General features: G+C 38.3%; 1 protein-coding gene across 5 annotated transcripts in view; it reads left to right on the top strand.

Moving 5' to 3' along the window:
- LOC126837240 (filamin-A) overlaps positions 1 to 23863 on the top strand; it is a 76763-nt gene extending 52900 nt beyond the window's left edge. The window contains exons 9-39 of one of the 5 annotated variants that reach the window (XM_050571069.1): positions 78 to 215; positions 585 to 842; positions 970 to 1160; positions 1243 to 1350; positions 1418 to 1525; positions 1598 to 1760; positions 1961 to 2185; positions 2571 to 3137; positions 3663 to 3836; positions 3907 to 4071; positions 4167 to 4339; positions 4425 to 4581; positions 4789 to 4918; positions 5160 to 5319; positions 5657 to 5824; positions 6325 to 6455; positions 7489 to 7627; positions 10555 to 10720; positions 16412 to 16552; positions 18779 to 18907; positions 18988 to 19161; positions 20609 to 20773; positions 20840 to 21043; positions 21106 to 21387; positions 21492 to 21656; positions 21731 to 21970; positions 22136 to 22329; positions 22574 to 22799; positions 22879 to 23094; positions 23299 to 23508; positions 23582 to 23863. In XM_050571069.1, the coding sequence (XP_050427026.1) occupies positions 78 to 215; positions 585 to 842; positions 970 to 1160; positions 1243 to 1350; positions 1418 to 1525; positions 1598 to 1760; positions 1961 to 2185; positions 2571 to 3137; positions 3663 to 3836; positions 3907 to 4071; positions 4167 to 4339; positions 4425 to 4581; positions 4789 to 4918; positions 5160 to 5319; positions 5657 to 5824; positions 6325 to 6455; positions 7489 to 7627; positions 10555 to 10720; positions 16412 to 16552; positions 18779 to 18907; positions 18988 to 19161; positions 20609 to 20773; positions 20840 to 21043; positions 21106 to 21387; positions 21492 to 21656; positions 21731 to 21970; positions 22136 to 22329; positions 22574 to 22799; positions 22879 to 23094; positions 23299 to 23508; positions 23582 to 23766 (5852 nt within the window). In that variant the 3' untranslated portion in view covers positions 23767 to 23863. The other 4 variants (XM_050571065.1, XM_050571066.1, XM_050571068.1 and 1 more) reach the window with 4 other exon arrangements.
- Positions 23864 to 24646: the final 783 nt, after the last annotated feature.

Genomic DNA, 24646 nt, shown 5'->3' with positions numbered 1-24646 from the left:
TACCAGTTGCTAACGGTTTTCATACATAGTCCGGTAGAAAAATCATTGATCATTGTTTCTGATTGCTTTCCACACAGCTTCGGACGCCAAAAAAGTGAGAGCTTTCGGTCGAGGACTACAACCACACGGTGTCCGGGTCAAAGACGAAGCTAAGTTTAAAATAGTGACCGAAGGAGCTGGCGAGGGCGTGCCCGAAGTGAACATTATCGGTCCAGGTAAAGTCCACTTATAATCTACCCGGGTTGATTCCCTTCAAGCGCCGGCAATTCCAGTGGTATACCTGTACAGGAATTCCTTAAAAACACCCTCCAGACGACCTATTATCACCTTGCAGACAGAGTGTCCAACTCTCAAACTTTTATTTAAATAAATTCACAAACGAAAAATTCAACAATGTTTCTTTATTTCTTTACTCTCTTAACTCTTATACTTTAAACCTATATAAATATGTCAAATTATCAATTTCTAGACTACAATAGACATCTTACGGTTATATAGAGACAAATACCACCTGCAGGACTCATCATGAGAGAGTACAATTTGTGTTAACATGTGGTGTGTGTTTGTTTTTGTTATTCGAACAGGTGGAGTGAAGGAACCGGTGCAAATGAAGAAAATCGATCAGCACACTTACGACGTGGCTTACTACCCGAGAAAAGTTGGACGGCACATCGTTATGATAACGTTCGCCGGCCAAGAGATTCCCAAGGCACCTTTCGAAGTGCACGTCAACCCCTACAAGGAGACGTCGATCCGAGCTTATGGCCCAGGTCTGACCGGCGGAGTGGTTTCGCATCCGGCTATGTTCACCGTGGAAACCAATGGCGAAACTGGTTCCTTAGGTGAGTACTGTGCTAGAGACTTTTACTGCCTTGAGTTTCTCCAACTGAAATCCGCTAGACGGGTTCTTTTTCATTTTGATCCAATCCAATAATTTTTCAACTATGTATATATTTTTATCCTCTAAAGGATTCAGCATCGAAGGACCGTCTAAAGCTAAAATCGATTGCCACGACAACGGCGACGGATCAGCCGACGTTAGGTACTACCCTACAGCACCTGGAGAATATGCCGTGCACATCTTGTGTGACAATGAGGACATCCCCAACTCTCCCTACATGGCCAACGTGATACCCAGCACAGATTTCTACCCAGACAAGGTACATACTTGTGTGCTAAAAGTGAACAACACTTTGATAACCATAGAACTAATGCTTTCAATAATATTTTGCCATCGTACAGGTCAACTGTTACGGTAACGGTCTTCAGCCAAACGGCGTCGTCCAAGGACACCCAGCAGAGTTCGTGGTGGACACAAAAAAAGCAGGAAAAGCTCCACTCGACGTTAAAGTGATTATTTTACAAGAAAATATGTTTAACATTATATTGATTGAATTAATATGTGATTTATTGACAGGTTTTCGACTCTAACTGCAATACAATTGAGCCTATTGTTAAAGACAACCGAGACGGGACTTACTCTTGTAAGTATGTTCCTAAAATGGACGGAAAACACACACTTCAGGTGAATTTCGACGGATGAAAGATGAATAAAAATAAAACAATTGATTAAAATGGTTTTTGTGTTATTTTTCAGGTTAATTATGGAGGAGTAGCAGTGCCACAGAGTCCGTTCCGGGTGTTCGTGGCGCAACCGTTAAATCCAAACAAAGTGCAAATATTCGGTCCTGGAATTGAGCCCGGAGTCAAGGCTAACAAACCCAACCATTTCACTATCGATTGCTCCGAAGCCGGCATAGGTAAGCTGGCGTTTCCCTAGAAGAGTAGCTATAACTATAGGATAGGTTATTGGAAAAAGTTTCAAAAAAAAAAGCAACATAAACAAATTAATTAACTCTTACACTTTAAATTTGGCCTAAAATACTACTTGATCAGTCTAAAATAAAAGCTGCATCCTATGCTTTACAGTCCTAGTAAATCATAATTTTGAATGTCTTAGGCGAATTGAACGTGAACCTCCTCAATGAAAAAGGTGTGAACGTACCACTGCAAGTCAACGATAACGAAGACGGTTCGTTCTTGATAGACTACGTACCGCCTACTCCAGGGGTTTACAATTTGAACTGCACATACGGAGGATCCAAAGTACCAAACTGTCCGATTAAAATCCCCGTCCAACCCCAAGTAGACTTGTCTAAAGTCAAAGTAGACGGCCTCGAACAGCGTAAGTATTGTAATCATAACACTTAAGTTTTTTTCCCAAAAGGTTTGGGTAGATTAAGAAGTAAGACGTAATAAGAATTTATAAAAACTTGGCTGAGTTGATTAGATTTCATCTGTGGATTTGATGCGATATCTAAAGCTTATTTAAGATTTCTTTGAATATCCTCATATACTCGGCTTTGTGCTGTCGTTTGAGCTCATTGCAGAGTCATCTACTCAATTCCATTTGTATACTTATCATTAACGCAGGTGGGATTTTGGGTTATTGTCTATGGGTTTCCAAAAAACCGTTAAGTAATGTAATTTGTATGCGCTTTCGCATCACTGTGTACATATTAATTGTTTGGCGGCTATCATAATGCATCATTGTGGCCATTGTGACGTAGTGGTGCCAATGAACAGTCTCCAGCAATTCCGGGTGATGACTAGGGACGCCGGTAAAGCCGAGTTCGCCGTGATAATTACCAGCCCGTCCGGCGGCTCGGTGAAGGCGCACGTCGTGCCCTTTGAAGACGGTTACAAGGTGAGCTTCACACCGGCAGAGGTTGGCGAATACCGACTTAGCGTGACTCTGGGCGGCGAGACGGTGGGCCGAGCACCTTACCGTATGCAATGTGTACAGACCAGCGACCCTTCCAAAGTGTTCGCCTACGGTCCCGGACTCTCCGGGGGTATGGTCAACCGACCGGCCGAGTTTACAATCGACACCAAGAAAGCCGGTCAAGGAGGTCTCGGGGTCACCGTAGAAGGACCATGCGAGGCGTCTATCAACTGTCGCGACAACGGCGATGGCACGTGCTCGGTTGCCTATATGCCAAGGGAAGTAGGCGACTACGTGATAAACATCACTTTCAACGATTGTCTCATACCCAAGGCGCCTTTCTTAGCCATGATCGGCGGTCAACCTCGGCCACAGAACATCAAAGCTTCCGGCAACGGTCTGCTGCCCAACGGTAAAGCCACGACGACTCGGTGTGTGTTACGGTTTTCTACTAACATCTTTGCTGCCCAGAAATATTGAAGTTGCTCTACGTTTCCTGCACTTTGAGAACAGAGCAAAACTCTTGAACCTATAACCGTTAGATCTGCAATATTGATCATCTTGAGTCCGCACCTAATAATATAGAACGTTTGAAGCTTAACATCATACCTAATAATCATTACCAATATTGTCAACGAGCATCGATACCTAGTCTAATAATTATTAATAGCAGTTAGTATTTTTCCTATTGTATCCGTTAGTGTGTAAGAGTTATTTTGAATTGATGTTACAACGCCGCTAACTCGATTGTTATATTAATTTAATACCTACTACTGTTTTTTTTTATATAATAATAATTTGTTTAAGTATTATAACTGAACGGTTGTTATTAATTCTGATATGCTGTTTTTGTTTTTAATTTTGTGTTTAATCGTTGAAAAATAGTATATTTATAAGGTCGGCAATATAAGCGTGATTATGTTTGTTGTTTTTTTAGGAGTCTTCTTGGATTCACCGACTGATTTCATTGTTGACTCTCGAGGCGCTACCAAAGTCGGACAAGGAGTCGTAACGTGCACAGTGACCAATCCATCTGGCACCAGGACAGAGACTTTCATCGCTCCTCAGGGCGACGGCACTTACAGAATAAGTTACACTCCGTTCGAAGAAGGTAATAAATAGGTTTTGTGCGATCACAGCAAATGGCAATGAACAGTTAAATAACTTCAATTTTTATTCAGGACAACACACTGTTGAAATATTTTACGATGGAATGCCGATTGTGGGGTCTCCGTTTTCCGTTAACGTTAAACGTGGCACGGATGCGAGCAAGTGCAGAGCTTACGGTCCAGGTCTGTCCAAGGCGGTGTTAAACAAAGTGAACGCGTTTACTGTGGAAACTAAAGGTAATTAACGTTAAGCCAATAGAACAAACGACTACAATAGGTTCTAATCTCATTAAAATCTGACCAATTTCCAAATATTTTCAATTGGGTTTCAGGAGCTGGAACTGGAAGTTTGGGATTGGCTATTGAAGGCCCGTCTGAGGCCAAGATGACGTGCAAAGACAACAGGGACGGATCTTGTTCGGTGGAGTACACGCCCACCGAACCCGGTGAATATGATGTGAGCATACAATTTGCGGAAAAGCACATTCCGGGATCACCGTTTAAGGTATTATACGTTTTGCGGCTGTATGAATTGTTACTATCTGGAATTTAAATTAATATTAATAAACAACACAAAATTCAAAATTCAGGTCGGGGTAGATCGTGCAGCCAACGCGAATAACATAGTCGTATCCGGACACGGTTTGAATCCGAAATACTGCAGAGATGATACGCCGGCAACGTTTAAAATTGATGCTACCAGAGCGGCAAAAGGCAACTTCGATGTCAAAATGACTACTGACAGAGGTAGTGTTCTATACTAACGTTTATTCGCCCATCTTCTGCTCCCATTAACTTAGTGAGGTTTTATTCTCCATTGATTTTATAGAGAGACCTCATAATATTTCCCCCAAATTTCTTGGGACCGGAGTACCAACTTGACCTACTATATAGACAGGCGTTATGTAGCTTACATTTTTCATAGTGTAAAGTTGCTGTGTATTTTTGTTGTAGGACCATTGCAGCAGAAACCTCTGATTCGCGACAACGGTGACGGAACATATGAAGTCAACTTCACTCCCAACCACGAAGGTGCTCTACTCACAGCTAACGTATTATACAACGGAAGTCACGTCCCGAACAGGTATAGTTATAATGGACACATTAGGTGTTAAAGTGAACGTACAATTAATTTCTGGTTTCCCCATTAAATCCTATAGATTCTAAAAGCTTTTTACCTCATTAGGTCGGTAGGAATGGTAGAGCTTATGTAGTTAACAAAGATTTGTAAGATAAATAAATGGTAGCTATCAGATATAAAATGACAATAGCTCATTCTCATTTGAACATATTTTGTTTGAATAATTTTTTTTTTTATTTCACAGCCCGTTCAAAGTTAGAGTACGACCAAAGTTCGAGTTGGACAAGGTGAAAATCGAAGGACCCGGAGTGTCGGATTCCAGAGGAGTCAAGGCGTCGATTCCCACGTACTTTGTGGTGGACGCCACTGAAGCGGGAACAGGCAAACTGGACGTTAGGATTGTGGTGAGAATATTATACAATTCTTTTAGAAGTCAATATAATTCTCAGTCATCTAGTCGAACTGTCATTTTTACTTTACTCATTCATCAAGAGAGGACTACTTGAATCCTTTAATCTTCTTTGATTTTGTCTACTCTCTTCAACCTCTCCTTTCCTTTTTCAACACGCTGAAACTAGTTTCACATGCTATTTCGTATTTTTACATGTTATTTATGCTGCTCCCGAATCTTAAAGCATCATTCCACTATAATTTTATTTTATCCAATTCTCTCTGATCGGTTTTTTCGACTGTTAACTTCTCGGATATTTATACTGATAACTATTCTTCTTTTTTTCTCAGGGACCGGACGGCTATCCGAGAAATGTGGACGTGGACAAAGTCGATCAGAATTTGTACAAAATCAAATATACACCCGACGATTGTGGTAGTTACTCAATAGAAGCCTTGTACGGAGGCACCCAACTACCCAACACTCCCATAAACGTGCAATGTTATCCCACTGGAAATGTAAGTTAATCATATTTTACTTTATGCATGAAAATATATATTTTTTTTTTACTTAACATTTGATAATGTTAACGTTTTTTATCGATTCTTGTGTGACATAACATAATGACATATTACCAATCGTCGTGTACTATAAATGAGCCGACCTCTGACCCTTCGCTGTGTTTTTCTACAAGAATATGCTGTGATCCGCTGTGTTATGCTTGAATTTAATTTCTCGCTTAAATGAGTAATTTTTTATATTTTTTTATCTAAGACGTATTATACGATTTTGAACAACAACAATAATACAGACAATCTCAAGTGCGTTTACAGTGTGGCTTATGTTGTGATTACAAAACGATTGTTTGGATTTGAGCAAATTCAAACGTCGCAGCTTTTAGTTTGTCGTTTGCCCGCGAATTGAGTGGTTTTAGTGAGTGCCAAACTGTTTTTTTCTTAGTTTTAAATACCTGATTGCTGTTTTATTTTTTTTCTGTATTCATTTTGACCTTGCGAAGGCGAGCAATTGTCGAATCATCGGAGCTATCGATGGCCGAGTAACGGTCGGTAGATACAATAGTATCAATGTAAACGCGAGAAACTGTGGTGAAGGAAACGTCACCTGTCGCATCAAACCGGTGGACGGAGAGTAAGTCAATACTCTTTAGTTGAACCAGTGCCTGGCTAAAAACTAATAGTTTCCTTAAAACAAAGCAATTCCAAAAAACAGTCAAAATTTGAAGATGTCGTAGAAGATAATTAAGATAAGTTTCTTTACTGCAAAATGTAGCTTTTCACTATCATATCTCTTATCTGAGAGTTCCTATCAATCACAATTCTTATCTCCTATCAGCTAGTTCTTCATTATCAATTACCATTCATATCACAGTTGTAGGTAAAACATAATTGGACAAGACAAAACTTTTATGCTTGAACGATATAAAGTTGAAACGTTTATTTTGTTATTTCACAAATGAAAATTATTTTAGAAATCTCATTAAGGTTTTCAAGTGTATCCATTTAATAGTTATAACAATAATAAAACAATTTACCATAAACAATTGTTTCAATAAGCAATTTCTTCTAACTATTACAAGCACTAGATAGATTGTATAATTAATTTTTTATTTAGGGTCGTTTTTTCCATTTCTTTGTGATCTTTCATCATCATCGTGCCTCTTATTGTTTATCATTCTTTATCAATCGCTATCATATTATCTCTGGCCGGTTATTATCTCTACCAATCGTCATTCTTATCACTTATCATTTGCCAGTGATTGATATGGTAATCAATCATCATTCTTATCGTCATCATATCCCTCTTACTAGCTGAATCCCTGTTCCTATCATGACTTGTCTTGTTATCCCTTTACTGTGCAATGATCCAAATTTGGAAGGGTTAAGGAAGACACGAACATGATCAGCTACCATTGTCTGGTGTTCAGTAATGTTATCAGGCATTATCACACAAAATGGCGGTGACCGTCTTCTTAAATATATACAACACACAAAACTAAATAGGTCAGGTTACAAAATGGTCGTTACTTTTTGGTTGTGACTCTTCTGCTTTTATCAATTCTGTGATGTTATTAGCCAGGCATTTGTAGCAGTGGGCCAATGGCGCTGTGTAAACATACATTATGTGAGAATGTGTGTGTGTGTGTGTGTTTGTATTGTTGCAGTCTTTATGAAAACGTGGAAGTAGTCCCTAGAAACGACGGCACTTACACGGTTAGCTATTTGCTCAAAGTGCCGGGACAGTACATGTTGAGTCTGAAGTACGGAGGGCAACCGGTGCAAGAAGGAGTTTACACATTTATGGTAACGCCATGAGCGAAACACAAAAAGAAACTAATAGGAAACAAACCCGCAGAGGATCATATTTTAATCGACTAAGCTTTTCATAATATAATTTATACATAAAATATAAATACATACATTTTTTTAAAAAATTATATATATATTATTATGTTATGTCGTTTGAGCGTTTGTACTATTCATTATACCGGTAGCGGGGCATGATTTAATATTATTATTATTATTATTTGTTTGTTATTAATTATTTAATCATTTTTATTGTTATCCAATACCGTTGTGAAACCTGATATTATTATTAATTATTACTATTTTATTATCGTTTGTCAATAGAAACACACGCAACCCGATATGTCGCATGCATATATTTTCAATAGGCATTTTTTTTTTTTTTTTTTAATAAAGCAAAATTTAACAAATCACAAAATAATCGACGTACAATATCATTCCTTTTGGCATGGCAATTTCCTCTTTTTGAAAATGAACTTTCAAGGCTCAAACGGTTTGAAAAATTAATTTTTTTTTCCACTTATCCTAATGCGGTTGTTAATGACTTCGAGTGCGCTCTCTTAAGTCCGCATCTGCCCTATGTTTAGTGCGAGTTGACCAATCTACTTGCACGTCAAACTATACATCGATCAGGTCAGTTCGAGATGGTATAATATGCGATTGTAGTAATCTGTTGTGTTGCCTGATTATATATCGTCACCTCGCCACTAACCGTGTCTTTCGCTTGTGATCATTATAATATCGTTACTTGTCGTTATTTAAAAATTAAATAAAATGTATTTTGAAGTATAATTGTTGTTTTTCGCAACCCAATAATGTTAGTTTTACGGTGCCGACTTTTTTACCTTTTGATAAACGTACCAATAATTTTGATTAAATATTAAATTGTGTTCCTCAAATTGTCGGTCGCGCTAACCTTTTGATTAACAGCTAATTTCAAAATGTATGCTTCTCCTTCTAAGTCTTGATTTGTACCATTCACTTGACTCTTCTGCAACGCATTCTTTATGTTATCCTTATTAAATGCTTTATTCTCTAACTATTTCTCTCCAACGCAATGACTCATCCTTATGTTGATCTATTGCCCTTTGTACAAGTTTCATTGCCCACACTTTCTTTCCAAAAGCCGCTCAAAATATCCCACTCTCTCTCTCTCTGTACCTACGCTGTCATTAATTGTTGCAAGGGTAAAAAAGACATAAGTATACCTTCTGAATAATTGTAATGTCTTACTAACTAGTTAATAGCTGTTGTTGAATAGTCTGGACTAAGCTAGCACTGTATATCCTTGACGTGGCGCGATATTTATAACCGTTGTAGTTTGAGCAATGAGATTTTTTTGGTAACGAGGCCGGTCCAATTGTGTCCTATATTAAAAAATAAATAATTCGTTTGTTAGCATAATAACATGCAATGTAAACACACCCGCAAGTCGAGACGTCTTCATTTACCGCGTGTAGCGAAAAAAAAACTCCAATGCCAAGTCGTCAAGTTCACCAATTTACAAATAATTCCACTTTTGTTGTAATCTTTGCGACACTCGTGCAAACACACTTTACAACAAATTCGGATCTAGGTGACCGAAATTTTTATTATTAGACACTCATCGGCGGACGACATTCGCAATAATAAATGTGTTTAAATAGAACATGCTTGAATTTTTTTTTTATAAATCGCCGACATTCCACCAATAAAGGCCACAATAGCCCTGAGTTTTATATTCGCCGCCATCGCGTTGCCTCTCTTTGATATCAGGTTACAAAACTTAATAGACATTGCGGTATGTTCATTAAATAGTATAGCAATCCTTAGTGTGCGACCAAAAACCAAACATTGACCTGTAGATATGGGGTGTGACACATTCCCTATGCATTTATCGTTTGATAGATGTACTGACTTTGGCAAAAACATTATCTTGTACGACGGCTTGATTGCAATTTTACACTTTAAAAGTAATTATCGTCAACCTAATTGTTGTTATGGCTGCAAAAGACACTAATCGTTTTTAGTGAAATCATATCCACAGCCAGTCCGTAGTTGCAAAATCCATCGATACTATTCCCATGCAAACACAACAAGTCTTCCGGTTGTCAATTTGTCATCCGGTGTAACGTCGATTTGCCAACACATTTAGACTAATTGCCGAGTAGATCTACAGCGCGGTTTGGCAGGTGTCCAGGCTACCGTTGATCGATCCAAATCGTTTGATCGATAGCTTGGGTAATCGGTCAGACGACGTGGCAATGAAATCGAATGCACCTTTAAAATAATTTTCCACTCGATTCGGTCGATTGCATGTTTGCCTAGGCCTGGAACAGGACATGCAACGAATCACTACACGAATGTGTGGAAATTCCTTCGGGTTCTCTCAGTTGGATCCGTGCCCGATGATCGCGTACGACACCCACAACACAACAGCACTCTCCTTCCTCTTGCCGCGGGTCCCCAAAGCCATTAACGCCGCATCGCTCCCACCACGACACCGATCCCTGCACAACAATAATTTGACCATCGTCTGGACGATTATAAATAAAATGTTGCACTTTCCACACCAGATTTTTTTTTCATGCATTGTATTAAATTGCCTCTAGTAAACCGAGCACGTTGGTTCCGCGTCCCCGCGTTGGTGTGTGTGTGAGGTTGATGCATATGCTCGTTGTTGCAGTCTGCCAGTGCATTTAGGTAAACCTTTGCATTCTATTGTCATTACACCGACGGCGACCCTCCTTAGACGATTGTTATAGTACGGCCGTTTGGAAGTATAGACCACTTTTTTACAACACACATCTACAAAAAGCTTCAGACTTCTAACCGAGTGCGTGTGTAACAATAGAACGTACTGTGATTTTTTGTCGTCAGCTTTTGTATCATATTTGTTGATTTTTTTTTTCTTAATCACTAACCCCCGTGCGTTCCTTTGACAGGCGACTTTGGAAGAACCGGCCGTGACGAAACGATTGCCCAGAGACTTTGCGGAGCATCTGCGCATCGACGAACAAATCCAACGAACGAGCACAGTCACTACCACTGAATATAGGCCGGTGGTTTTAGACAAGATACCGGTGCCGACTAGCAGAGGAAATTTGACGGGTAAGCATTACATATTACACTATTGTGTTTTATCATATTTAGCCTTAGCAGAATGTAGGTGGTCAAAATGCCCTTATCGTCATTGCCAGTTCGGTAGATACATTTACTTGCCCTCGTTTAATAACTCTGTTACGCCAGAAATGTTTGGTATTATTCGCTATTTACAATAGACGTTAATTATTTTAAATCTACAAATTTAAGAAATCAGCGACGTTCGTCGAATGCATTGGATAATTAGGTTACTTACACTGGAAAACTTTTTTTCTTGACAGTGTTACCTACTAGTTTTGAGATTGTTGCCAATTTGATATGATTAACTGCAGCGTTTAGTCAACATTTTCAAATGTTATATAATTGGTCGTATACGACTCATGGGATGTTGAATAGCGTTGTTCTTAATTAACAACTAGATATTTTAAAATTTCTTCAATTTCTTTAACTGTCTTTTATCCGACATATTTTTTCTCTTTGATTGTTCATCTCTATCCAACAAAAATGTAATACAAATGCCATTTCTCTCGAGTTGGCAAATATGTGTAAAAAATAAATTACAAATAGTAGAAATGTCACAGATTAAGAGAAGCAGCTATGTTTACCGAATAAAAAACATACTGGGTGCAGTAAAACTATATTTTATCGACAAATGTTTACGTTAATATAATTCCCATTTCCAAGTCTTAAAAGCAGTAATAGTTTTTTTATTTGAAAAAGGAAAAACCATTGGCCTACAAACCGGCATTACATTATATTTTTCTGACACATCGTTTCTTTTGCTAGGTCTAAAATAACATCATATTATTATTCCATCTGGGCCGTACTGCCGAATGTCTATGACGAATCCGGTGTGTGTATAAGAACAGCGCAGAGTGTCTCTTTGATGGCAGAAAGAGAGAGAGAGTATTATATTTTTGGAAACGACGAGGGATACAATTTAAATAGCTTGTCGTATTAAACTTTTTTTTTTTTATACTAATTCGGTGGGTTTTCGTTTGCAAACTCGATTTGTTTCCACGGATATTTTACGGTCCGTGGTAATCATAATTATCATTTGCATTTGATTTATCGTTGGCGTAGCTAATTGTCAATGGCCAAGCACAGACACGATGTACAATTTGCTGCTCTCGTTATATAAAAATCATCCGGGCCGAGCCAACTATAACATAATATTATATTATAATATGTACACTTTGAGCAAAATGGCTTTTACTGGTAGAAAAAAAAAATGATTTAAATTAAAAATTATACCTTGAAGCTTATACAAATTAACCGGTAAATTAATTGACAAAACCCCTTTAAAAACAGACCGCATGCAATTCTTTTAAGCGGGCGTGATACCCTTATTTATTAAGGAGTTTGGTATAGGTAATTTTTTTTGCAAAATCTTAATTTAAATTTTAAATTATAACGTGTAGGTAATTATTAGTTTGGTAATTACGAACAAAACTTAATCCTTTACAGCGATTTAAAATATTTTCTCGCATCCAAACACAGCCAAGCAGAAATGGTTACAGGTATTTTACTAAGCGAGTAAACTGCATTTCTTAACGCTGGAAAATTGAGTGTATAACATCCTCCTAAGATTTGTGTCATTTGGCCGGACGACGTTGCTGTTATATATACTAAAAACCGCGGTCGCGCCCAAATCTACTAGTTTTGTTCTACTTAATATTAATCGCCCGGCGGTTTTAAAAATTATTACATTATTAAAAGCGTTTACCTTTGAATAGCATGCCAAAAATAGGACCTCTTATTAATCTTCAAGGAGTTTGTGGTTTTTTGCCAACGCCTCGCTGTGACGGTTATGATTTTTCCATTCGTGAATCCGCCTTGCTGAAAAGTATTTTCGTGTAAGTCAAAAAAATGTGTATAACAATTACCTCTCTCTAAAAAAAAAACCTCAACTGCAAATAATAGTTCTGACGTTCAACACTTATTGTCCAAGATGACAAATTGCCATGATCATAAAATTGGTAGTAAACCAAAAAAAAATAACTTTCAATGATAAAAGCTATATTTCAACACCGCCATCGTATTTGAAATGATCAACTCTGAGAATAAGTTTTTCCAGCTGATATCTAATAAAATCATTGGTTTGAGATATCTTAAACATTACAGTTGGTGTTGGAAGCGTTGTCTTTTTAATTGCGAGTTAAAAACAAAAAGAACGTCCTGAAAAATACTTTATTACTTTAGAATATGCTTTGTGTATGAATGTTTAACTTTTTAGATGGAAACCCTATTGTGCTAAATTTACAAAAAATGGAATTGGGCAGTAATTTCAGAAACAGCCGGGGAACTCAACAAGTAGATTTATTGTTTTCCAAGGTAGTGTGAGAGCAGTGTTTAGTCTTCTTGTTGTTTTTTTCTTGTTCCACACAAATCACTTGTCTCACTACAGTTCCGTTGGTAATAATATAATGTTTATTGCATTGTTAATTTCACATATCTGGCACACGAGATCGTGATTAAGAAGGCTACGGAAATGTGGGTGGGTAATAGATCTTGTGCAGAGCTCTGTGTAGAATGATTTACTAGGACTATTTCCGCAATTCGCGATATTCAAGCGTGACTCTACGCGATTAATTCGCGTATTATTTTTGACGTTACGACAATTAGATGGATGTGCACAGCGTTGTTAGGGTTGGCCAAATCCACGGTGATTTTTCAAAGCTTAGCCGTGACAATATATTTTTTTTACAACGTCACCGGTGTGATGTTATCGGTTCGGCCGGCGCCAGTTGCAAAAATGTTTACAAATTGAAAGTAAAGTCGGTTCGCAGTAATATTAAAAATCCCAGAAGGTCTCGGTGGCGGTGGTGGTGCGGGTGGTCGGTCACGGTTGGAAAATTGGCATACGGTCGTTTGACGTTAAACAGGGCCTTACAATAATAATATTTTGAACACACACTATATATATATATATATATATATATACGTATCGTTGTTAAGCCGGAATGCCTCTGCACGGTCAATTAAAAAAAAAGTCGGCTGGTATAAAAATAATATGGAAAAAAATCAAATAACAGCTCGGGCGAGCGCCTCCGACCGGGATTTATAATTAGACGGGACACTTTCGCCGCTTCGGTGACCGCGTGGGGATGGGCAGGAGGCAAAGGTGTGCGTGTGTGTGCACTATTAATATAAAACCTTTTATATATATTTTTTTTTTGGGGAAAAAATGTATATATTATAATAGTATAATACAGAGACAGTGACATTTTTCGAATATTATATAATCCGGACACGCCAGTGATCGTACGGCAGCCGTGGCCGACGCGCTTTACCCGTTACCGCAGTTACCGCGACCATGGTATACCTGTTCCATTTCGAACGGCCAACCGCCGAGGCCACGTGGACCAGTTTCGCGACCGCGTACCGACCGTACCTGAAATGCTTTACCGTCAGCGAGGTGGACAGCACGGCCCGCGGACCCGTCATGCACCTGTCCCGCGGTTATCCCGAACTGGTGACGGCCGCTGTGGCCGCAGGAGCACCGCAACCGAACGGGGAACACCGGGAAGACGGCGGCCCCGGAGATACCGTTACATTCATGACGTTCTATTACATGAACAGCGGAAAAGGTACGCCCCGGCCACTGTAGGTCCCTGCGGGTTAGGTTAGAGGGTCAAACTAAAAAACAAATATTTTCAAGATCCAGGTGTAGAGGAATGCGGTCACGAATGCATTGGTTTTATGCAAATTAATGAAATTTCATAAACAAAATTGTCTCAGCCGGGTTTACTGCATTTCAACACCTAAATTGGCACAAGAGTTAATATTAAGGATGGTTTTTGTCTTGGGAATCCCACTTCAAATGTCGTAGGACAACTTGTACGTTACCATATTTTATGCTTCAAACAAGTTGACAAAGCAACGGAAAGTATTAAATAAAATCAATGTTTGTAAAATTCATAGTCATTTCAATTAATATACCCAATCTAAAATGTTGTCAGAAAGGAAATCTACAACAAACTATAGAAAACATGTTTTTGTAAAATCTTGTTCAGAATGCTTAAGTAGTAGTAGTAGAATCTAAAGGTAATTTGTTCGGATAGGTTAATGGCTGAAACTGGTATTGACATCAAATCAGATGACGGTATTAATGAGCAAATAACAAAAGTTGCAGGGCAAAGAATAAATTCGAGTGATGTTTTTGAACCAATAAAAACGACTTAACCTAACAAATCTAGCAGAACTTCCGAAGTGCAAAATTAAAAATAATTACTAAAATGCTTTTATAGTGACAATACCATACGGATAATTAATTTGGTTAATCAATCTGCCTTGCACGGATGAAAATTATTTGTAAAAAATAATTCTCTAATACTAGTTTGACATTTGGAATGGCTTGAAATTAAGATTTATTTGTATGTAATTTTATTTTAAGTATTACAATTAGATCAATATGTAATTATAAGGTCTACAATGACAAAACAAAGTTACTCGAAACGATCATTTTTAAGATGGCTTAAACATATTTCATAAAGGTTACAAGTGCAATGTCAATAATTAGGCCGAACGATCCATTGTGACCACTCGGGTTAAGTAAAGGTATCCTGAATCGCGGTTATTTTTTTTTATACTTGGCATTTGGATGATTTTCGAAAGGTCTTGCGTTCTGGTCGTGAATGGATTTTTTTGTTAAATTAAATTTAAGTTGTCTAGTGAAGAATTTTTACACATACAGCTGTAAAGTTTTGTAATCGAGACTTCGCTGCTTTTGGACAGCTCACACTTAAATTTGTCCACCGAGTGTGTTATTGTGAACAATATAATATTAGATATTTCAATAACACGCTGGTATGTTGCGCATGTATTTTGGTTACAAGTGGGAGTTAATGTACAGATTTTATTTCGCCGACAGATGAGACGTCTCTAAGACATTTTTCTGGGAACGCTTTCCGACATAAACATAAGATTAACTCTGGATTACGATTAAAAAACCGCTAGAAGAGGTTTTACTTAATTTATGTGGAGAGTCGCCGAAAAAACTATATATATTTTTTTTATTTTATCCAAACTTCGGGCAAAGCATAACAGAAATTATATTATTTACCTTTGCCCGTTTGTGGTGTCGAACGCGTCAAACGTTGAATGTGTAAAAGCGTTTAACGCTTTTTGGCTAATTGGACGGTGTAAGAAACAGACAAGTGTCTGGAAGTGACAGGAATATGATATAAAAAAAAATCTGGCAGCGTTTAGAGATAGTAACAGCGAGCCAAAAACGACGAGAAACGAATCTGATATAATAAACACAATTATTATTTTGTCCAAGAACGAATTCTATTTATAAACATCAATCATAATTTTCATAACACGAGCGCTTGTTCGGGTTTGATTAAAAATTACACTTGTTTTGTATACATATATGTGTCGTTTATTGTAAAAATTAATTATCTCCTTGTAGTTGAATTTGAAAGCAACGAGCTTCTTGTAAATAATATGATGTGTACAGGAAAACAAATTCAAGTATTCATTCAGAGTTTTATATATATATATATTTTAAAGTTGAAGCATTGAGTTAAAGCATATCCCTTCATTTCATGTAAATATTAACCATAATCGATAAATGATTTCAATATAAATAACCCAATGCATCAAAAATATTTATATTTCACAAATTTGGAGTTACACCACTTTTACAGTAAACAAACCATTAATTGTTATTATTTTTTTTTGTTTTTTTTTTAGCCGATATAAAAATGCCGAGCGGTAAAATCGACAAGCCTTTCGTGGAGGACAACCACGACGGTACGGTGTCGCTTAAGTACGGTCCGAAAGAGGAAGGATTGCACGAGCTGTACGTCAAATACAACGGCGAAAACGTCCAAGGTAAAGTACGAGTACAAGTCGGAGACGTGCTAAACGTGATTGGAAAATTATTACTATTATTGCCTCCTTTTATTTGTTTCGAGCTGACTAGTGTCACAGCTGTATCTCCCCTTTCTTGTGTATAGGATGGCGGGGCTTAAGTGGGGTTAGCCAAAGGTTCAAAGTTAATTCAATATATTGGTGCAAAACTTGACAAAACCTAATCGGCCCGTAAGTAATACACGTTGAAAACATTGTTATGTTTTCGTTAGGTTTATTTTGTTTGTTGATGTCTACACATTCGTCCTGTTCACAAAAAAAAAAAAAAAAAATTACTAAATTCGTGACAGTGAATAATTATTACAAATTCCCTCAAAGAACGTGTATATTATTCCATCGCCGTGTATAAAAATAAACTATAACTATCTGTTAATAATTAATGCCCCGACGGGATTAGTTTTAGTCGGTCTAAGCCTAAGACCTGAGCCAAATCTTCTGCCAATTTCACGACAAAAAAAAATAACTTAATTATTTAGTATTTATTAATTTGACTTTGTTACTAACAGCTATAGGCGTAAGAAAAAAAATATGTATTGTTTTACCATTGCGTTCACACCAGAGTATAAAATGTGTTTTATTGGAACTCTAGTGTGAATTAATTGTTTTTATTTTATTTATTACCAGAGAACCGCGTTAATAATATATTGTCCAATATTCATTACCGCAAGACAGACGAAATTCTAGATTTTTTTTTTGTTAATGTATACACTTGTACATTTGTAATGTTGGTAAAAAAACCTGTCGGGTAGTCTATTTTTGTATAGGGTGAATTTATGTCGCTATTAATCGTTCGCAGTCCGGTGTCACCAGCTTGTAAATTGTTTTTTTTTTTTATTAAGAATTTTCATCAAGCCCCGAATAAAAACACATAATAATAACACTGGCATCACACTGTTTGGTCACCGGTCTAAATATAGTGGACAGGCGACAAACAAGTGCATAATTTTTATTGCTCTGAACCCGCCGGCAATGCCAAAGTTCATCTCAATCGTGCAGTGACCGTTTGTGCTGTCGTTTGCTCTTCATCGAGCATTTCCGATTTCTTGTTTTTTATTAGTTGTTTACACTAGCATGCTTTCGGCCAATCGCGCACATACTTATTCGCCAGGTAGGTAAGATTGAGTTTTTTATTATCATTAAAAAACAGGTTAGGTTTGGTTAGGTTAGGTTTCGGGTTTACATCTGTACATCTCGTGTTATATCTTAAACTGTAATGTGTAGTTATTAGTTTTTAGTAACTAGAAGTATTGTTTTTGGTAGTTAATTTAATTTTCGGACTATCACAGCACCGTTCTTGATAGCGATTTGAAATATTTTTGTTTGCATCTAAAAGTAGTTACACAGAATGAGTTTGACTAAGTCAATGGTTGTTTTAGAGAAAAAAACAATATCTATTATGAAATCGAAAGATATCAACAATTTGCAGACAAAGCCAAATCCGATTTTGAAAAAATGTGTAGCTATTTTAAAAAAGAAAAATAATGCGATTTTAAATGTTAAATATTAAGCTAAATATTAGGTTTATCACATGCAAATGGATAAAACGTTGTTTACAAAATGTTGACTTGGTAAAACACATTCTGCGTAGGTATGTTTTAGTGCTGAAAAATTGGGTGTATAAAATCCTATTTAACTTACACTGTATGGATTTTTACTAAATAAAGATTTAAAAAAAAAAAATACTTTTAGTCTATGACATATTCTTATTCCAGTTATTCCAGTTAAGCACAATAAGAAGTATAACAATATTTTGCATCAAGCCATATCAACGGACTACCGTTAAAAAACTTTTCCTTTATAAGTCGAGGCGCTCAGAAGCCAAACTGATTAACTCCATAAAATGAAATTTTTCAGGACAGGCAATTAAAGTTATTTGAAACAATGTATGTAAGTACAATCGCCAATTCTCTTAGCGCACTCTAGTTGTGAAAAATTCAACTATGGAGTTATTTATCTTGGCCACTGAAAATTATAGTACACTTTTGTAATCCAACCATGCTATTATTCGCAATTTGAAGTGGAAAAAAAGTGGAGTTAATCGGTTTGGCTTCTGAGCGTCCTCAGTTATACTTTGGTTGTCAGAGCTCGACTTATGCATGATGTACTTATTTTCTGTTTCCTTTGACGTGCTCTCCTGAAAGTGACCCGTACGTAGGGTTAACATTATAACTGTCTTGTCTTGTCCAGGTTCACCGTTCAAATTCCACGTAGACTCCATAACCAGCGGACACATCACGGCATACGGCCCGGGACTCACTCACGGCGTTAGCGGAGAACCTTCAAACTTCACCATCTACACCAAGGGTTCGGGAGCCGGTAAGTCGTCGGACTCAAGAAGTTTACCAACCGCCGTGCCGTTATTGACCTAAGATCTTGTCCCTAATGTCTTTGCCCAGGTGGTCTTTCGTTAGCCGTCGAGGGTCCCAGCAAGGCCGACATCAGTTGCCACGACAACAAAGACGGTACCGTGTCGGTGACTTACTTGCCGACGGCGCCCGGAGAATACCGGATATCCGTCAAGTTCGGCGACAAGCACATCAAAGGAAGTCCGTACGCGTCCAAAGTCACCGGTAAGCACGCACAACCGTTGTTGCTTCTAACGCTATTGGCTATTGTGTATCGTCCATTGTCGGATGCCGGAAGCGATAACGAAACAGGTCTTGTAGATAAACAATTTTGTGTCTGTTAATAGGCAATAATTATGCCAAGGTTGGTATTATATACAGGTTGTCCAACGGAGATTTGCTAATTTCCTGTTAGGTAGGTTTTTGAATTAAGTTTATTTAGATTATTTTTAAAAGAACGATACAGAGAATGATCTTTTCTTTCTCTTTTAATTTATAGTTTTCAAACAGTTGTTTCTAAGTGGTCGATTGATTGGATCGACAATATTTTTAAATAATAATTGAGTGTGATGTTAAAAATAAATATTGACTATAAAATTTATAATTTATACCTCCGGTGATTTGGACTCATACAGAACAAAAATGAAACTGTAAATAGATAAATAGAAAATAAATACTAAAATAATATTAGAATAAAATAAAATAAAATTATCAAAACGCAATTTATTTTACTAACGTTAAAACGCAATGCCCATAAATTAATTTCCAGATAACTTAAATTAAATATTTTTATTTGATTATGTTAAAGTTTAATTTATTTTTTGGTTAATTTAGTAAACTTAAGTCAAATTTCATTAAAAATAATTTTTACTACTATCAAGTTAATACAGAAATTGAAAAGTTAAAATTTACTTGAACTTTATAACTTGTTAATGATCGGTGACTTTATTAATTTAATTAATATATAAAACCGATTTAAGCTAAAATCTTTTTTAAGTTTTCTATACAACCATAAAATATATTAAAGCATATTGTCATCTATTTCTTGTTTTCACTCACATTTTTGAGTGACTAATGGAATAAATAAGTAAATAAATTTGATTAAAAAGGTTTTTTTTTAATTGGTAGGATAATATAATTTATTTCTGTACAAATGATAAATGCATATTTTAATTGCCTTTAAATATTAAAAACAAAGTACAAGCATCGCTTGCACATTGTATTTATTTTGACATTTTATCTGTATTAATGTAGTAGACACGGTTATTGTTCTAGATGGACCGTGTTATGTTGTTCATTTGATACTACTTTGTCCGGTGTATGTTTGATGTTTTTTGTGCACATCACAGCTCCAGTTGGATTTTTTATTCGGTTTTAGTCTGCTGGAACTTCCGGCTGTGTGTATTTTACTCGTGTAGCCAAACATGAATCACACATTCGTCGCAAACGTCTAAACAACAGTACTATTCTCGTATATTTTATTTGAATATAATTTTTAATAACCAGTTAAGGGTTTTTAACTAAAATCAAAATGTTCGCTGAAAATAATATTGTAAGATCCAGATTGACGATAAACAATGCTTTACTAACACTCGGCAAACACACTGACAATGGTACTATTTCGAACGATTAAATTGAATTACTAACAAAATCACTACACATTTTTTTTCAGGCGAAGGTCGCAAAAGAAATCAAATTTCAGTGGGATCGTGCAGCGAAGTTTCTCTTCCTGGCAAAGTGCTCGACAAGGACTTCCGTTTGCTGAACGCTTCTATCCAAGCGCCAAGCGGTCTGGAGGAGCCTTGCTTCTTGAAACGGTTACCTAACGGAAATCTAGGTAACGAGCATTGCTATGGGCTGGTCTAAAGTGCTGGCCCCTGACTGGTGCGTGATCTTTTTACAGGAATATCGTTCACTCCCCGAGAAATTGGTCCACACGTGGTATCGGTAAAGAAGATGGGTCAGCACATTGTCAATTCGCCGTTTAAAATAACCGTGGGCGAGAGAGAAGTGGGCGACGCCAAGAAGGTGATCGTCTCTGGAAACGGGCTGAAAGAAGGCAAGACCCACGCGGAGAACTTGTTCACCGTGGACACTAGAAGTGCCGGTAAGTGTCAGTAACCAGCATCTTGGTAGACCGCCTCTAAATGCGTTGTGTCTGTCGTCCAGGTTACGGCGGTCTGTCTCTGTCCATCGAAGGACCGAGTAAAGCTGAAATCCAGTGCAAGGACAAAGAAGACGGCACGCTGAACATATCGTACAGGCCCACGGAACCGGGTTATTATATCGTCAATCTGAAATTCGCCGACCACCACGTGGTGGGTTCGCCGTACACCGTTAAAGTGACCGGCGAGGGAAGCAATTGTCAGCGTGAGAAGATCGAACGGAGGCGGGACGCCGTCCCCCAGACCGAAGTGGGCAGCAAATGCAAGCTTACGTTTAAAATGCCAGGTAAAAACAATAGGGGTTTGCTCGGGCACTGTAAAACGGATATCGATATCCGTGTCTAATTTTGGTCTAATCGGTTTACTACTACAATGTACAATCCCGCGCAGGTGTACTTCCATTTGACTTGTCGTCGACGGTGACTTCGCCCGGTGGCATCACGGAAGACGCCGAGGTCAACGAAATCGAAGACGGTCTGTTCGCCGTGCATTTTGTGCCCAAAGAGTTGGGCGTTCACACCGTGTCGGTCCGGTACAAGGAAATCCACATACCCGGTAATTGTTGAAACAGACGTCTCGGCTGTACGGTCTATAATTAATTACCGTTTTCATTCATCGTTCGGTCATAGGGTCACCGTTCCAGTTCACCGTAGGTCCTCTGAGCGACGGCGGAGCTCACCGTGTGCACGCCGGCGGCTCTGGTCTGGAACGCGGAGAACAAGGTCAACCCTGCGAGTTCAACGTGTGGACAAGAGAGGCCGGTCCGGGTTCGCTAGCCATATCGGTCGAGGGTCCCAGCAAGGCGGAAATCGATTTCAAAGACCGCAAGGACGGCTCGTGCTACGTCAGCTACACCGTCAGCGAACCGGGTTTGTCAGAGCGTTAATTGTTTTTAAGTAGACTTGAGTGAACGGGTTGGGTGGAACCGGGAGAACAAGAGAAACAGATTAGTTAGCTATGCTGTGTTATGAAAGTAACCAGGTCGTTTGCCAGGTGGAACTCGGTTTTGATTCGTACTGAATGTGTTGTTGCAGGCGAATACCGCGTGGGCATTAAGTTCAACGACCAACACATACCTGACTCGCCGTACAAACTGTTCATGTCGCCGGCTCAGGGAGACGCTCACAAGCTGGAAATTGCTCAATTCCCCACTACTGGCGTGACAGCTGATTATCCTGCACAGTTCCTCGTTCGCAAGAACGATGCGATCGGTGTGTTGGACGCCAAAGTAAGAATTACAAATGTCTACACAATAAGCGCTGACACGTGTATGCCGAATGTTTCTCCAAAACCTTGTATAGTATTCTCTCAAATGTCGGACGAATGTTAGGATTCAGGCCACGATCTCACTAAATCGGGCCTTGTCCGCTAGAGTTTAGGGTGACATGGTATTGGCTTAAAGATATTCTAAGCCGTACAGCCCTAGTCATTTCGATTGGCGTGTTTCGTGCTAATCGCCGTACGTTTTGCAGGTGTTGGCGCCTTCTGGTTCGGAGGACGACTGTTTCATTCAGAACATCGATCAAGACATGTACTCCGTTCGTTTCATGCCCCGCGAGAACGGCGTGCACAACATCCACGTCAAGTTCAACGGGGTTCACATTCCAGGGTCACCGTTGCGCCTGAAAGTCGGCAAAGGAGATGCCGACCCAGCTGCAGTGCACGCAAGCGGACCGGGCTTGGGCGACGTCAAGACAGGTAAAGTTCATGCCGTCCGGATTCCGGGCAGCTCTGGAAGAACTTCTGACACCCTCGTCTCGTTAATCTCGTTTCTCAGGACACAAGACGGACTTTATCGTGGACACGTGCAGTGCCGGCGCTGGCACGTTGGCCGTCACCATCGACGGACCCAGCAAAGTGTCAATGGACTGTACCGAAGTCGAAGAAGGATACAAAGTTAGATACACGCCGCTGGTGCCCGGAGACTACTACATCAGTCTCAAGTACAACGGTTACCACATTGTCGGTTCGCCGTTCAAAGTCCACTGTACCGGTAGGTGTATTGGCAATAACACTATTGGGCTCTCTTGGTCTACGGATACGGTCAACTCCAATCGTTTTTGACAGAGATATGCCGATAAACGACTTTATTCGACCTACTAGGGATACCTTGTCTAGCACGCGTCATTCCCCTCGCTGGTCTATATTATTTTGGTCGACACTAAAGGTGTGTGTGGTGTGCACTCTGATTATTCAGGAGACGATCTGGCGGAACGCGGTGCCCAAGAAACGAGTTCGGTGGTCGTGGAAACGGTGCACAAAGTGTCCAAAGGTGGAAAAGGCGGTGCCGGCGTCGTTCTGCCGCATTTCAAGTCGAACGCTACCAAAGTGACCAGCAAGGGAATGGGCCTGAAGAAAGCGTACTTGGGAAAACAAAATCTGTTCACCATTAACGCGTCCGACGCCGGTACGTCGGGTTCGCCATTCGCTTTGAACTCTCTGATCTTTTCTGATGTAAAAATTTGATTTTTTTTTTGAAGGTAACAACATGCTGTTTGTGGGCATTTACGGGCCGAAGGGACCTTGCGAGGAGATATTCATCAAACACATGAAACAAAACAACTACCAAGTGAGCTACATAGTCCGAGACCGAGGCGAGTACATCCTGTTGGTCAAGTGGGGCGACGATCACATACCCGGATCGCCGTTTAAAATCGAAGCTTAAACGTCTTAATACCGTTTTGTTTTTTTTTCTCTCTTCGTCAAAATAAATCAACAAAAACCGACATAAAAAAAAAAATATATATATATATATATACAAATCAGACGATGCGGTAAACTGTTCTCGTCTGGGTTAAAATTAATAGTATATTTTTTTTGTGCAATGCCACACATTTAAATAAAAAAATAGCAGAGTTGTTACCACTAACTGTTTTCCAAGATTTTCGTTATTCTCCGTTTATTTAAAATGTTCAGCCAATAGACTCCGGATTGTTGTCTATACGTTATTTAATTTAATTTTATCATTATCTAATTATATAAATTATATATTGTAATTTATTTATTTATTTTGTTATTATTGCTTATGTTCAACGAATCTTCTCGGGCAATCGTCTTGGTATAGACGAAATCATCGCGACCATGCTAATGATATTATGTCAGTTATCAGCTCTGAGACGGGTCATTATTCATGATTATTATATTACCATAAGAGGTACTTACCTACTACGGCTAACAATATTACAAAATATCTATTTTATACTTAAACAACATTCAGCGTGGCCGGTACACCTGCCTGTCTATCGTCGACTAACCACTTACTTTCATTTTCTTTTACTATATAATATTTGTACCGGTACCATACCTAAGATTCTTCTTCTTTTTTTTTATATATAAATATATACTCAATATTTAATTTAATTAATAATTTATTGATTAATATTATAAAATAACATATATGTATGATGAAAGGGACGCGCCTGTAAATAAATATATTATTATGTTATTAATTAGTTGTTTTTTATATATATATATATTCCTACGTTGCTTTTTGAAATTTTTAACAGCTCAACCGTTGACAAGTCATTGAATAAGAGACAGTTGGT

This window comes from Adelges cooleyi, unplaced genomic scaffold (assembly GCF_023614345.1).
Source record: "Adelges cooleyi isolate 19-005CV unplaced genomic scaffold, UGA_ACOO_1.1 ACOO_flye_CR_arks_rails_tigmint_CR_PRNA_247, whole genome shotgun sequence".
Taxonomy (NCBI): Eukaryota; Metazoa; Arthropoda; class Insecta; order Hemiptera; family Adelgidae; genus Adelges; species Adelges cooleyi.
Note: the sequence above shows the minus strand (reverse complement) of the source record. Positions and strands in the feature narration are given on the sequence as shown.